The sequence below is a fragment of the Hippopotamus amphibius genome, chromosome 8 (assembly GCF_030028045.1).
Source record: "Hippopotamus amphibius kiboko isolate mHipAmp2 chromosome 8, mHipAmp2.hap2, whole genome shotgun sequence".
Lineage (NCBI taxonomy): Eukaryota > Metazoa > Chordata > Mammalia > Artiodactyla > Hippopotamidae > Hippopotamus > Hippopotamus amphibius.
In genome coordinates, this window is record NC_080193.1 from 39,924,963 (window position 1) to 39,939,301 (window position 14,339).

At 39.1% G+C, this 14,339-nt stretch overlaps 1 protein-coding gene across 2 annotated transcripts in view; it reads left to right on the forward strand.

Moving 5' to 3' along the window:
* Positions 1-14,339, forward strand: part of CNTNAP5 (contactin associated protein family member 5) — an 893,955-nt gene that overhangs the window by 844,074 nt on the left and 35,542 nt on the right. For both annotated transcript variants that reach the window (XM_057745525.1, XM_057745526.1), the window contains exon 21: positions 2,980-3,067. In XM_057745525.1, coding sequence (XP_057601508.1) covers positions 2,980-3,067 — 88 coding nt within the window. The remainder of the gene's footprint in view (positions 1-2,979; positions 3,068-14,339) is intronic.

The following is a 14,339-nucleotide window of genomic DNA, read 5'->3' on the forward strand; positions in this document are numbered from 1 at the left end:
TTTAAAGGACTGTGATACTTCACTCCTTCACCACCTCACCACTAATAATTAAAAAGAAGGAAGTAAAATAATATACTTGTCATTGAAGACTTCAAAGATTGCCTAGCGCCTATCATAAAGGTCAAAGTCCTAGAGCTAAATATTTGTGGGAGCCACCCCCCCTTCTTTGTTTTTGCTCTGTGCATCTGATAAGCTTTTCAGCACCTGAGCCAGTACTAGGGGTGCCCTCACTCCACGTCAGGGCTGGAATCCATTCTCCAACTATCTCATGCCTTTTTTGAATCATTCTACCTTCCTCTCCAAACCTTTACATATACTTAGTAAAAAAACCAAAATACCCCTTTGATTAAGTGTCATTCATCTCCTTCTCCCCCTTGTTTGTCATCTGGTTAAAGTGGAAAGGACCAGGTATGTTCCCACAAAGCAGAACAGTAGGACAGGAATGACATGTACTAGAACACCTAGCTCTTGCACACGTGACAATGTTGAGGGAATCACTTGTACAGGAAATTGATCCCTTGGAGTCTGGGGAGGAGGTGAGAGGCAGAAGCTATAGGGGAATCTCAGCTCACCCTTCAATTCTAAGAATCCTTCTACTGCTCTCCACATGGCAGGAAACTCCCACTCACTTTAGCGTCCTCTCCAACCTCAACAGAGCATGAGCGGAGGCACCCTGCCCCCTGCTGGAAGGGGCAGTTCCAGAGCATAGGTGACAGCTCTGAGATGGGGCAGGGAGAAAACTCCTTCAGGGCCAGGACTGTATCCCAGTGTTAAACAGATTGCAGATGGGGAAAAAACACTATGTTGTATCTAAAAGTGTGGAAGCCACCACGGTAGCCAGAGGTATCCTGGTGTTGTGAAGGTTACTGTCTTCATAGCCCACATGATAGAAAGCGAATCAGTACAGAATATTTATTCACTCAACAAATCTACCTTTGAATTACTTTCCCAGTTTGTATAGTAGGACCTACAGAAAACGTGTATCAATAAGATGTCCTTGAAAAGCCAATAGTTTAGTGTGGAAAAATGGTGGGGGGAGAGAGAGAGAGAGGGAACAGATCATTACAAACAGCATCTTAAATGCAAGGTTAGAGGTAGAAAAAAAAAGACACCATGAGAACAGAAAACAGGATCAATTAATTTAACCAAGGCACAAGGAAAGCTTCCTGGAGGAGGTAGAATCTGGGAGCATTTAGAACAGTGTCTCTCATATAGTAGATAAATATTTGTTGAATGAATATTATGGAAATTCAGAAATAAGAACACACAGTGATTGTCTACAAGCTGCTCAGGCATCTAGAGAGGTATGGACAAGTAAAGCAAACATCCGTATTGTGTGGTTGGCAGGCCAAGTGACGAGGGGACACTGCTATGTGATGCTGTGTGGCCTTGGCCAAGTTTGTGATCTCTGTGACATCAGTTCCACCATCTGTAATAAAGGAATAATAATGTCTACTTCATAGTATTCTAGGGAAGGATGCATTTTGAAGGATACTTTAGTATGGTGTGTCATACATACCAAGTGTTCACTAAATCACAAGTATTATTAAAGCATAATTTCATGAATAAAAAAGGAATAAAGCGTATAATCACATACCACAAGTCATAGTCACTGACTTCCTTCACAGCAGAAACCACCACAGGACCCAGAGTTCTGGAAGAGGGTTACTCTGAGCAGCAGTGGGTGCAGAAGAAGGGTCCTGGTGGTGGGAGCTGGGAGCACTGGGTATTCATCCCCATCAGCTATTCCCCAAGGGGAGCCCAGTGACAGGCATGCAGCTGAAGGGGTCTTAGTCTCCTCTTCCTACAGATGAACTCTGATATGTTACAAAGATCCTTCCCAGGGATAACATCATGTGAATATTCAGAAGCAGAGCCCAGAAAAAACTGGTAGAGTTTGACTAGACAGAAAAACCTGGGGATGGATGGGGAATGATGCCTTGAAATGGGGAGGAGAACAAAGAGATGGAACTGAAATTAGCAACGCATGTGAAAAGTAGTAAGTAGTGTTCCCTAAAGGATGACCCTAGAAATAAAGTCCCAAAGAATCCCCCTGGTGGCTTTCACTCATCTGCAAGATGGGGTTATCAGCTGTCCATGTTGGTGGCAACTGTTCAGCTAGCCTCCCCTCCCCAGGGTCAAACCTTTTGTCAAACTGAAATATTCGCTCAGGAAAATCCCCCAGGGCACCCATGAATGAGACTGGGTCAGAATGATTGGAGCAGAGGGGGCAGTGATGGTTTTAAGGGCCAAATGGGGAGAAGGAAGGAGAGATGGGGAATGAATACCTGCTTTCCTTTTTTGTAAATAAGTGTATTTATTTATTTATTTATTTATTTATTTATTTATTTATTGGCAGCATTGGTCTTCATTGCTGTGCAGGGCTTTCTCTAGTTGTGGTCAGTGGGGGCTACTCTTCATTGTGGTGCATGGGCTTCTCATTACAGTGGCTTCTTTTGTTGCGGAGCATGGGTTCTAAGCGTGTGGGTTTCAGTAGTGGTGGTGCATGGGCTTAGTTGTTCTGCAGCATGTGGTATCTTCTCCGCCCAGGTCTCGAACCTGTGTGCCCTGCTTTGGTAGGCAGATTCTTAGCCTTTGCGCCACTAGGGAAGCTCCCTGCTTTCCTTTTAATGTTAATCCTGCACAGTGCGTTCTTGAGAGGCTTCATTTGTGGGCTTGTTTGCAGCAAAGGAATTTGGTGAGAAAATCTCAGTGGGGAGATAAATACCTGTCAAAAGCTGTACAGAATTTCCCACAGAGAAGGTTTGTGTGAAAGCCTTTATTTCACTAAGAGGAAAGAAAGAGGTATTTTATGTGCATTGTGGGAGAATTAGCGACACGTTTCTCATCTTTCCAGAGAGAAGGTCCCAGAGAGAGTCTGCTCTGCGTGTGTTTTCAAGCTGTTTCTGGATGGGCATGTTTTATGCCCTGGATGTGTGGACCTCTGCTGATGTCTCTTTGTTTTCTCTTTTCCTGCAGGTGGATGAGCAGCTGCGACTCAGTTATAACTTCTCCCCAGAGTTCGAGTTCAGGGCTATCAGGTCCCTCACCTTGGGCAAAGTCGCAGGTTTGTTTTTCTAGTCTATGCCTTTCTGCAGGCTTTTTTTTAAAATAAAGAAGGTAATAAATAATTTTTATTGGGGGAAACACTGAGATCTGGATAATATCCAAAATGCAGAACCAAGAGTCCTGACATGGGAGGCTGAGAGGTAAGTGTGGCAGGACCAGAAATTGGCATTTATATCTCCTTTGTACAATCTTGAGTAAGGTAAAGGAACAAAGTGAGTCACTGAAATAATTATTTTCACCTAATTTCAAATTAACTTAAAATGTTTACTGAATTCTTTTAATTAAATTTATGTAAATTTCACTTGAAATTAAGGATTTAACAACCCAATTATTTAATTCTATAAATCCTTAATCTCTTTCCTAATTCATCAAAAATTCAAATAGGATCGGAATCTCCTCCAATAATAATGGATGTTCTTTTTTTCCTATAGGATGTTCTGTGGATTTTCATTTTATATACAATGATGATTTTTATTAGGTGTAGGCAAGATTGAAATTTTTATATCTTCTTGGTGATTTTAACTTTTTTTTCACGCTGAAGTATTATTTTTTAACTTTAATGTCTCTGTGCTTTAATCTAGTTTGTTATTAATATAGCTAATTCGATTTCACTTTAGTTTTTGCCTGGTATATCATTTTCCATATTTTTCCTTTCAATCTTTTTTTTTTTTTTTTGAGCCTTATATATGATCTTGTAAAGAGCTATTACTAAATGTTGAATTTTTATCCAACCTGACCATCTTCTGTTTTATAAATTGGCAGATGTAAGCCCCAGTGCATTTTGGAGTTACTTGTATGGTTGGATTTGTTTCTGCCTCCTTATTTTCTGCTTGTTCAAGTCTTCCTGTGATTCTGGCATGTTCTTTCTTATTCTCTCAGCCACAATACAGTGCAGAAAACCTTAGTAACTGGAGGCATTTTAAGCAGGAATGGATTTAAACTTCAGAAATAAGTTGCTTTCAAAATTGTGGCCGCGCTTATAGTGTGTGTTTTTGTTAGAGTCTTTTGGAGTGACTCCCCAAGCAGCTCTGAGCTGATGAATGGGGAGCTATTCACTGTCAGGCCGGCACTGATGCCAGGCTAGAGTCCAGATGCTGCTGCAGCCTCAGTGGTGTGTGTCAGCTCCTGAGAGGCGTGGAAGCTCTCTTACAAAGAATGGCAGAGAACACTTCAGGTTACCACGACTTTGCTTGCCAGTAGAAAGAGCTGAAAAGGCAGAAAAATGACTCCCGTCCCACTAGAGCCTTCCAGATTCATAAACAGTATCTAATTTCCAAAACATAATGTACATGCAGAACTCTATGTGCTGTCAGGTCTGGAAGGTGTCAGTTTTAGTTTCCAAAATAGCAGCTGATGAGCCAATCAATGGTGACCGACTTCTAGCTTAAATTTTGTGTTTGTTTCTTATTCCATTCTCTGCTCCTACTACTACTCATAATTATTTTATGTAGATACCGCTTTTTTTGATTTACCAATGCAGTCACTAACTTACTTGTTCCAGCAACTTCTACTTTCTACCAAATTTGATTTCCTTCTTTCTGAAGTAAATTCTTTTGATTTTTTTTTTCTGTATAAGCAGTCCTTTATCTGAAAAAAGCGTTTTTACTTTTCACCTTTATTCCTGGAAGATAATTTTGCTAGACGTACCACTCAACATTGAAGGACATTTCCCCTCATATCTGGAAGGATTTATTCATGGGTGCAATGGAGTCAGCGCACACTGGCTCATAAGAACCGACCATACACAACTCTGTCCGATTCTACATTCAGTGCTGTCACAACGGTAGTGTGAAATCGGTAGAAGTGTTTACTCCATGGAGCTCAGAAGTGCTACACATCAGGGCTCCCTTGCTGCTGCACAGCCAGGTTAAACCCTCACCAGCACAACACTGGACTCTTCCATCTTCTGATGCATCTGTTGAAAAGCTGGCTGTCCATCTGTCCTGCCTTTGAAGGAGCTCTGACCACCCCCATTCCCAACACCCAAAACCTACTTTTAAGGTCGTTTCTTTTAATTCAGTGTCTGGCAGTTTTATTACCATGTGTCTGATTGTAGAGTTCTTTTTAATTGTCCTATTTGATATGTTTATGTTTCCCTATTTATTTATTAGTTCCTTTGTATCTAGTTCATATGTATTATTCATATGTATGTATTCATTAGCTCTCAGAATTTCTCAGCATCTCATTAATGCGTCTTTCTTATTCTCGCTACTCGATTAGTTTCAACATGCACTAGATAAACCTTAGACTTTTTAACTCTATCCTTATGTCTCTTACCATCATCTTACAATACGTTTTATTCTTTATATCACTGTCTTGCATTCTGAGTTTATTGGGTTTTATCTTCAAGTTCATGAATTCTCTTTTCATCTATACCTAATATCCCATTAAACCTATTCAATGAATCAGTTTTTGCACTGATCTTTTTTTTTCTCCAAGAGTAACACATTATCCTTTTTCAAACATGCCTGTTAACTAAGATAACCTGTTGTTCCCACTTATTTTTTAAATCTTTTTATGTCTTTAAGTATTCCATTATTAGTTACTAAACATCTTGTCTCTGATAGTCCCGATATTGGAAGTCTGTAGGGATCTAAATCTCTTATTTTCTGTTTTCTAACTCTTTCCCATGGTAGCTTGTTCTCCCGTGCTATCTTTGTGTGTAAGTATGTGTGTGAGCTCATATTTGGTTGAAATTAACTTACAGGAACACTGATGATCAGAAATGGGAAAGCTTTCCTCCAGGCAAGATTTGTGTTTACTTCTTCCAGCTACCAGGAGGTGCTACCGATTTCAAATTATTTCAGTTTCTCACTTGGGCTTTTTTTTCCTGAACAAAGAGTGAGTATAAATTTAAGCTCCAGGCCTGAATGAGAACAAGCCTCTGGTTGAAGTCTCAGCAGAAATGTTGTTACTCTTGATATCATAATATGTCATTTTATTATTATTTTTGTTACAGCTTTTTTTTTTCCAATCCAGAGCCACATCCCAGGTGGAGACGTTTTATATTTATTCCCTTTCTGTTAGATGATTTTGTTTTTCTTGTCCACTTTTCACTGATTTTAATGTGAGAGTCATAGGTTGAAAATCTTCACTTAGCAATAGCTCAAGGCTAGGATTCCTATTCTTCTTCATGATGATTTAGGTACTTTTCCTTGATGCAAGCTTAATGTTGGTTGATGGCTCACTGTCTAGGTTTCATCTTTTTACCCCCCAAAATCTCCCCCAAACTTAGGATTCCTCTTTATTTCCTGAAGCTTAGCAAGACATTAAAAATATGTTGGTTGGTTTTTAATGAAGCAGAATTACTTTGTAGAGTATCTGGTCTGTTAGATGTCCCCTGATACCTAAGTACATCTTGAGCCATTGACTCCTCGCTTCAACCAAATCAGAAGAATTGGGGGAGGGGAGATCAGGGCTCTAGGACAACCAAGCTCTGGCTGTTTTCATGGCCCCTGGTTCGTGCAATGGCAGCTCTAGAAACATCCTCTTATTTAAAAATTCCCCTCCATTAATCTTGCCACTGTATATGACATTCCTTGGGCATTTCTGTCTTTGGAACTAAATCCATGGTACTTAAGAATGAAAGGATGGAAATTTAAAGCAGGGTACTAAATTAATGAGGGCCAGCTTGTCATTTTGTTTTGGAAAAGAAAGGGAAGATAGGAAGGAATTTGGTTATGGTTGAGGAAGAGTATCCAATAAAATGTCTTCATTGGGCTAAGGGTGGGAAACTCCTACCACCCCACCTTCCTTTCCATCCAAACTGCTATAAACAGACAAGAGCATTTAGATCCACAATTAACCTCCACATTTCTGGCCCGTGAAAGGTCTATGCCTGGAGGAGAGGGAAGGTGATATGAACATAAGGTTCATTATTAAAGAGGGACATCTATCCTGCAGACCCTTTGCAAGGAAGCCTCACGCATCAGCAAAAACTTGGAGTTCTTGGATATTTGATATAGGAAGGGATGGTGCAGGAATGGGTACGTGGTATTTATGGCAAACAGAACCCTGCTCCACAACTTTAGAAAAGCCTAGAACTCTGTTGGACATTTTCAACTCTAAAGCAAGCATTTGCAAGCATTCTTCATAGGACAGATCAAGAGCAAATAAGTATAGTAAATCTGTTGTTCTAATTTTCTTCAATACCATTAACAGCATTCCATTGTAAAGCAAGAGCACATTTATTCATTTTCTTTCTGTAAGAGGAAGGGCCAATTCATTATTCTAGAAGGCAGTGATTTAGTATGAATGATGGTTCTATATGGTATGTGCTACATACATACCGTGATGAATAAAAGCCTCTTTCCTGGGAATTCCTGTGATGTAGAGACTAGTCCATGAAAACAGAACATATAATCATTGACACTAGAATTGCATTGTGGATGTTTACCTAGGGTAAGTCGCGGGCTGTTGTTAGGTTTATTCTTTGCTTTACTGACATTCTTTGACTTTTAAGAATGATTTCTCGGTTCTGGTCTATTATATGCATGGGTTGAAGAGAAAGTAACATTAAAAAGAAAAAAAAGAAAGAGTATGTTTATTTAGGGAAGTCACCCTTTTGGATAAGATCATCTGTTCCTGGAAAATTACTGAATTCTTTAGAAAACATAGAAGTGCCTTCCTTCGATTCAGGTAGTGTGACTTATCTGTGTGTTTCTAAGTCTTGGTCTAACTCAACCCTGGTACAAGAACTTGGGAATTAAGACAGATATGGAAATTTAGAAAGCTTGAAACTTAAAAGAAATTGTGGTAATTTTGGTTTTGTTTTAATTTATTTTTTCTGGTCCTGATTTCTCTTAATTTACTGTAAATATATCATTAAATTTGATGGCAAAATTATACATATATATATTATATATACCATAATATAATATATTATGTATGTATTATATATATATATATATAATATATATATACACACTTTATTGTTGAAACTAAGAATTAAGTTTATTATAATTGTTATTATTATTTTTGTATTCCTGAGAGGAGACTCCTACTGCAGATTTAGGAAGCAGTTACCTTTTAAAATACAGAAACATGTTCAAGTTTAGGTGCAAAGGAATTGTAGTACTGCTTTTAAACTGTAGCTACCAGATTCTAAATAGACATTCAAATGAAATTTGCACTCAGGGCATACTTACAGGATTATCTGTTTATGCAGCCAGCATTTATTAATTTCCTGCCTACTTGCCAGTTTGATAGGCTGAAGTGCATACCTGGCAGAGACATTGTTCTTTTGCTCTGATGGCTGTTTGCCCAGGTAGCTTCAAAGTTCACTTGGCCCTAACAAGCCATATAAAAATTGGAAGAATTCCTTCTCAAACTCCAAAAAAAAAAAAAAAAAAAAAAAAGCACCAGCTAATCTAGAAATTGCAGGGCTAGCTGTGAGCACTTGCCTATGCTTTTTGGCTTGTTAAAATGAAGTGAGTTCTGATTGTGTCTGTAGAACAGGGTTTTTTGATTCTCCCAAATCCCTCAGTTTTGAATGTCAAGCCTAATATGTCTTCTGAAACATTGTGGAGGATTGTTGACTGGATATCCTGATTATTTTCATGTTAAATCATTTTGCAAACATTTTGTAGCTGAAGAGTTATGGCTGATAGTTTTAGACAGCATATAAGAATTTATGCATATAAGTGAAAGGTGGGTACTTCAAAGTACTTGTTAAGGAAGACTGTAATCTATTGTTTTTTTAATTTTATACACAGTTGGGCCCCCCTTCTGAATCAGAACTGGTGCAATTGATATTAAACTGAAAAGCAAAATCACAGAGTGAAACAGCTCAACTTTTTAAAGACAAATTACCTCATGCTTGCCTTTCTCTTCTGTGATTACTATTGTGTGACCACTGTGAATTGCCTAATCTGTCTATAGTTCCTCATCAGTAAAATGAGAATGATAACATTTAATTCATTTAAGTCATAGAGCTGAGTAAGCCTTCCATGAAACACTATATGCAAAGTACTTGGTACTTAGCACACGTTCCATACATGTTCGAATTCTTTGATTTTTGAAGACTGTGAGAACATTAAGGAGAACTGTGTTTTGCTTTGTTTCTGTTTTTGTTTTGATGAGTCTGGAAAAGTGGCCATAAAGGTAATTTCCAAAGGGGGACTCAAAAGCATTCTGAAAGAGCAGTTCTGGTCCATGGTGAGCCTTGAAGATGGGAGTGTGAGTCACTATCAATTAGGGCTGTTGCAAGGGTATATCAGGCTTTAACCCGTTTAAACAGTGACAATTGGCAATGTAATAGTTGATGACAATGGAAGCTTCAAAGTGTAGGCTTTGCTTCAGGCACGGCTGGGTTCAGAAGTTCAAATGTGACTGTGATTCAGCCTTCCGTCTATCTGTCTATTTCCTGTTACACCTTTGACTCTCTGCGGGGCTTGATTCTCAGGCAGAATTTCAGTGGTAACAAAGGTGGAATCAGCAGCTCCATGCTTGATCCCTGCCATTTCAACAGCCCTGGTAGAAAGAGTGCCTTGCATTTCTAAAATTTCCAGAAAAATTCCTGGATTGAGTCTCAAAGGACCAATTTGTGTCGAGTGACAAGTCCCGATGATGACAATGTCCAAGGGATTGGAATACACTGGGTGTCCATGCTTGGCTTATGCCCCCAGCGGTGGCTCTAGACAGGGCACAGGGTGCAGGCCAGCATTAACCACGTGTTGAGAATAGGGAGATGTTATTTCTTAGAAGGAAGCCGAAGTATTCCTACCAGAGTAAGACAGACTCCGAGGAGGACAAATCGACAATAATCCGATAACACCACTGCTTTTTCTCATTTGCATTCTATCCCTTTTAACCAGGAGAGAATGGGATGCAGTTCTATGAGGTACGCTTGGAATTGTGCGTAATTTGGGAACTGCACTGTGTTTGCGTACATCAACAGTCCAAGCGAGTTGCAACAGAAAAGATAATAGTTGAGACTTCCTCTTTTAAGAAAGGCATGTTATCTTCTTTGAAACAAGTTTATGGCTCCTGAAGAGACTCCTGGAAAATGACTTCATGTTGAATGCATAGGCTTCTTAAACAATGTTTCACTTTGTTCATGGCCATATCTAATTCTCTAGTAAATAAAAAGATATCCCAACCACAGCCCCTCCAAGTCACAGCCCCTTCCTGACTCAAATTCAAATACTGTGTGTAATTGTCTCATATTATGTCCAGAAACCTCTTAGTGATACTCTTTCCTTGAGTAATAAAATATTTCAGAATCATTACTCTAATCTGACCTCCCTGTGAAAGATGTGTTTTAAAGGATCCTGAAATATCAGATTTCAGTAATCATTCCACCTTCCTAAACACCCAACTTATCCTTTCTCCCTTGAAGATAACCAACATGGAATCCCTGCTGGGCTACAGGGGATTTGTTACTGTTTATTTTAAAAATAATGAACTGCATGTTTCCTCCTGGAAAATGCTGTAGATGATTTAGTTTCACCTCATGCAACAGGAATGTGTGTTATCTTCTGACTGAAAATGCAATTTTATTTTGCATTTTCAAGGAATTACTGCACGATTAGAACCCAGACCTACTCCATGCTCGTGCTTCTCTGTAAAAGTCAAGTGTGTTTTTGTAAAAGCAAAAGCGCTCTTTGAACAGACTTTATATGTCCTTTCCTGACTGTGTTAACAAAGGATATTTTGTGTGGTCTACCAGAAGCCGATGACATGACGGTTACAGAAAAAAAAAAGTTTCCATTAGTTCCCATGATACAAAAGTTACTGAGCTAATTATGGACCAGGCAATGTGCTAGGCCTTATAGATACCCCCAAACAAACAAGCAAACAAACAAACCCATAAACAATCTGTCCCAGTTCTAAAGATACTGCTCACTTTAAAATTCTTCCTCTTTCAAAGGAAAGTTATCAGGGTGCCGTTGAGAATATTAATATTTTTCAAGGTTTTGAAGTATTTCTCTTAGGCTATGGTAAATACTTGGTTTTCCTCATTAAATTATAATACTAATAATAGTATACTATAATTAATAGCATAGCATATTAATAGTATAATAATAACATTGTTTTTTATTAGCTATTATTTAATAATTCACTGCTCTGTGCTAGATCTAAACTCTTAGGTTTTATTTTGTCCTTATTTTTAATTGAAGTATAGTTAATTTAGTGTTGTGTTAGTTGCAGGTATACAGCAAAGTTACTCAAACACACACACACACACATATATTTTATATATATATTTTCTTTTTCAGGTTCTTTTCCATTACAGTTTATTATAAGATATTGACTATAGTTCCCTGTGCTACACAGTCGGTCCTTGTTGTTTGTTTATATTATATATAGTATTCTCTATCTGTTAATCCCAAATTCCAGATTTATCCTCCAGTCTCCCATTTCCCCTTTGGTAACCACAAGTTTGTATTCTGTGCTGGTGAGTCTATTTCTGTTTTGTAAAAAACGTTCACACATACAATTTTTTTAAGATTCCACACATAAGTGATATCATATATATTTATCCTTCTCTGACTTATTTCACTTGGTATGTTAATCTCTAGGTTCACCCATGTTGCTGCAAATGGCATTATTTCATTCTTTTTTTTATGGCTGAGTGATATTCCATTGTGTATATGGACCACATCTTCTTTATCCATCCCTCTGTTGATGGACACAGGTTGCTAAGCTCTTATGTTAACTAATTTTTTCCTCACACCTATTATTACTCTTATCTTATGGATGAGGAAACTGAGTCACAGAGGTTATGTGACTTGTTCAATGTCACAAAACCATTCAGTGGTGGACTTGGCATTTAAAGTCACACATCGCGAATCTGCACCCACTCCCAATCCATCCTGCCATATTTTGTTTTTTTCCTTTTAACAAATAACACGGGACAGTCCAGACGATGTACACGCTGTTTCCTGTTGAGGGTCCCTGAATTAAAGCCTTGTGTCCTTAGCCTTAACCACAGTGGGCTTAAAAGTAGACTGTAGCGCCAGGCTTTAATCATGGTGTGGTGGGGGGGGAGGGGGGGCGGGGAATAGCATATTTATTGTAAGTCAGGCTTTGGAATCTGCCTTGTATTCCAATCATAACTCTAGCACTGACTAATGACCTGGGCAACTGACAATTCTCCGAGCTTCGCTTTTCTCAATTGGAATGTAGGTGTTTATTATAATGATGCCTGTTCTTATTTGAACCATTAGGTGGTAATGTGGCTAGCATGATGCCTGGTGTAATAAAAGCTCAATAAATGTTTTCAATAACAGCAATAAGAACATAAGAAGTCACCCTGTCTGACCCAGCTACTTTTCTATTGAGAATGGCATTCGACTCTAATGCCTTTCAGACCAAAAAGAGGAGTTGTCAGGGTAGAGAGAAGATGGCTACCCACTCCTTGCATAAAAACGCTTGCACTTAATTCTTCCTTTCTGCTTGTGGGGGAGGAGGGGGTGTGGGGGGGGGGATGAATGAATAAGGCATTATGTAGCCTTGACTCTATAATGCTTGATAAATAGTGAAGGTGCGCATGTGGACAATTCTCCGTTTCTGATAAAGTCATTTTAAGAGCTTTAAACTAGGTGAAGCCTACCTGACATTTAAATTTGAATGTATGTTCGCATGGTTAAAGCTGCCTTTAATGGATTGCAACCTTGTGATACTTGGTGGATCAACTGAGCTTCAAAGCATGGAATCCAGTCTGATTTCTTTTTCATGAAATAAACATTTATTGAGTACTTTGTCAGCCTTTTTTTTTAAATATACAATATTGTGTTAGTTTTCGCTGTACAACGAGATAAATCAGCTATACATATACATATATCCCCATCTACCCTCCTTCTTGAGTCTCTCTCCCACCATCCCCATCCCACCCCTCTAGGTCGTCACAAAGCACCGAGCTGATCTCCCTGTGATATGCAGCAGCTTCCCACTAGCCATCTATTTTACATTGGGTAGCGTATATATGTCAGTGTTACTCTCTCACTGCGTCCCAGCCTCCCCTTCCCCCTCTAATCCTCAAGTCCGTTCTCTACATCTGCACCTTTATTCCTGCATTGCCACCAAGTTCATCAGTACCATTTTTCTAGATTCCATATATATGTGTTAGCATACAGTATTTGTTTTTCTCTTTCTGACTTGCTTCACTCTGTATGACAGACTCTAGGTCCATCTGCCAGGTGCCAGGCTAGGCACTGTTGATACAAAAATTGAAGGACAGCCCTTGCCCTCAAGGAACTTACAGTCTAGTGGGGATATAGACCAGTAAGCAAGCAATCAAGCCCAGAGTGATCTGTGTGGTTGCTGGAGGGAGAGGGGACCTTCAAAGTTCCCTGGAGGAAATCAGATCTAAGTTGAGAAAGAGCAGAGAAGGGACCCAGATGAGCAGAAAAAAGGGGTATGAAACTGCCATCTCTGGATACAGGAGGCTGAAATTCAGAGTTCAAGGTGGCAAGTGGTGAGGCCAGAGAGGTGAGCAGGAGCCAGGACACCACGAGGCTCACAAGCCATGCTAAGGGGTCTGGATTTTATCCTGCGGGCATGCGGGCAGTGGGGAACCATGGAAGATTGTAAGCCAGGGGGTGGGGTCTAGTCTGATTTGTAACGATGCTGCCCATCACCTCCATCCCTCTCCTGCTCTCAGCATGAGGTAATCAGGGAGTTTCAAAGACAGGACCTGAGTCTTATGTATGGTCTTATCCTACTTGCTACTGTATTTACAGGCACATATTAAGAGTTCCATAATGTTTCCTTTTAATTATTTTTTTAATTTGTTTATTGAAGTATGGTTGATTTACAATGTGTTAATTACTGCTCTACGGCAAAGTGATTCATATATTTATATATATATATATGAATCATATATATGTATATATACATTCTTTTCTTAATATTTTTTCCATTATGGTTTATCATAGGATATTGAATACAGTTCTCTGTGCTATACAGTAGGGCCTTGCTGTTTATCCATTCTCTATATAAAAGCTTATATCTGCTAACCCCAACCTCCCGTATGTTTCTTGAAGGAAAAAATGTAATATATACACATTAGAGCTGTAGGAACATTAATGGGTTCAATGGCATACAATCAGCTACAGCTAGATCTGGGATGAGGACCTCCAGGTTCCCTAGACACCATGTCTTTTTCTCACAGTGGTGCCTGGCAGTGAGGTGGAAAATGAGTGGGTTTGGAATCAAACAATTGGTAGCTCAAATCCTCTACTTGTCACTTACTAGCTATGTCACTGCTGAGTTCACCTCTCTGAGCCCGTTTCCTCACCTGTAAAGCAACAGAAGTACTATTTTAA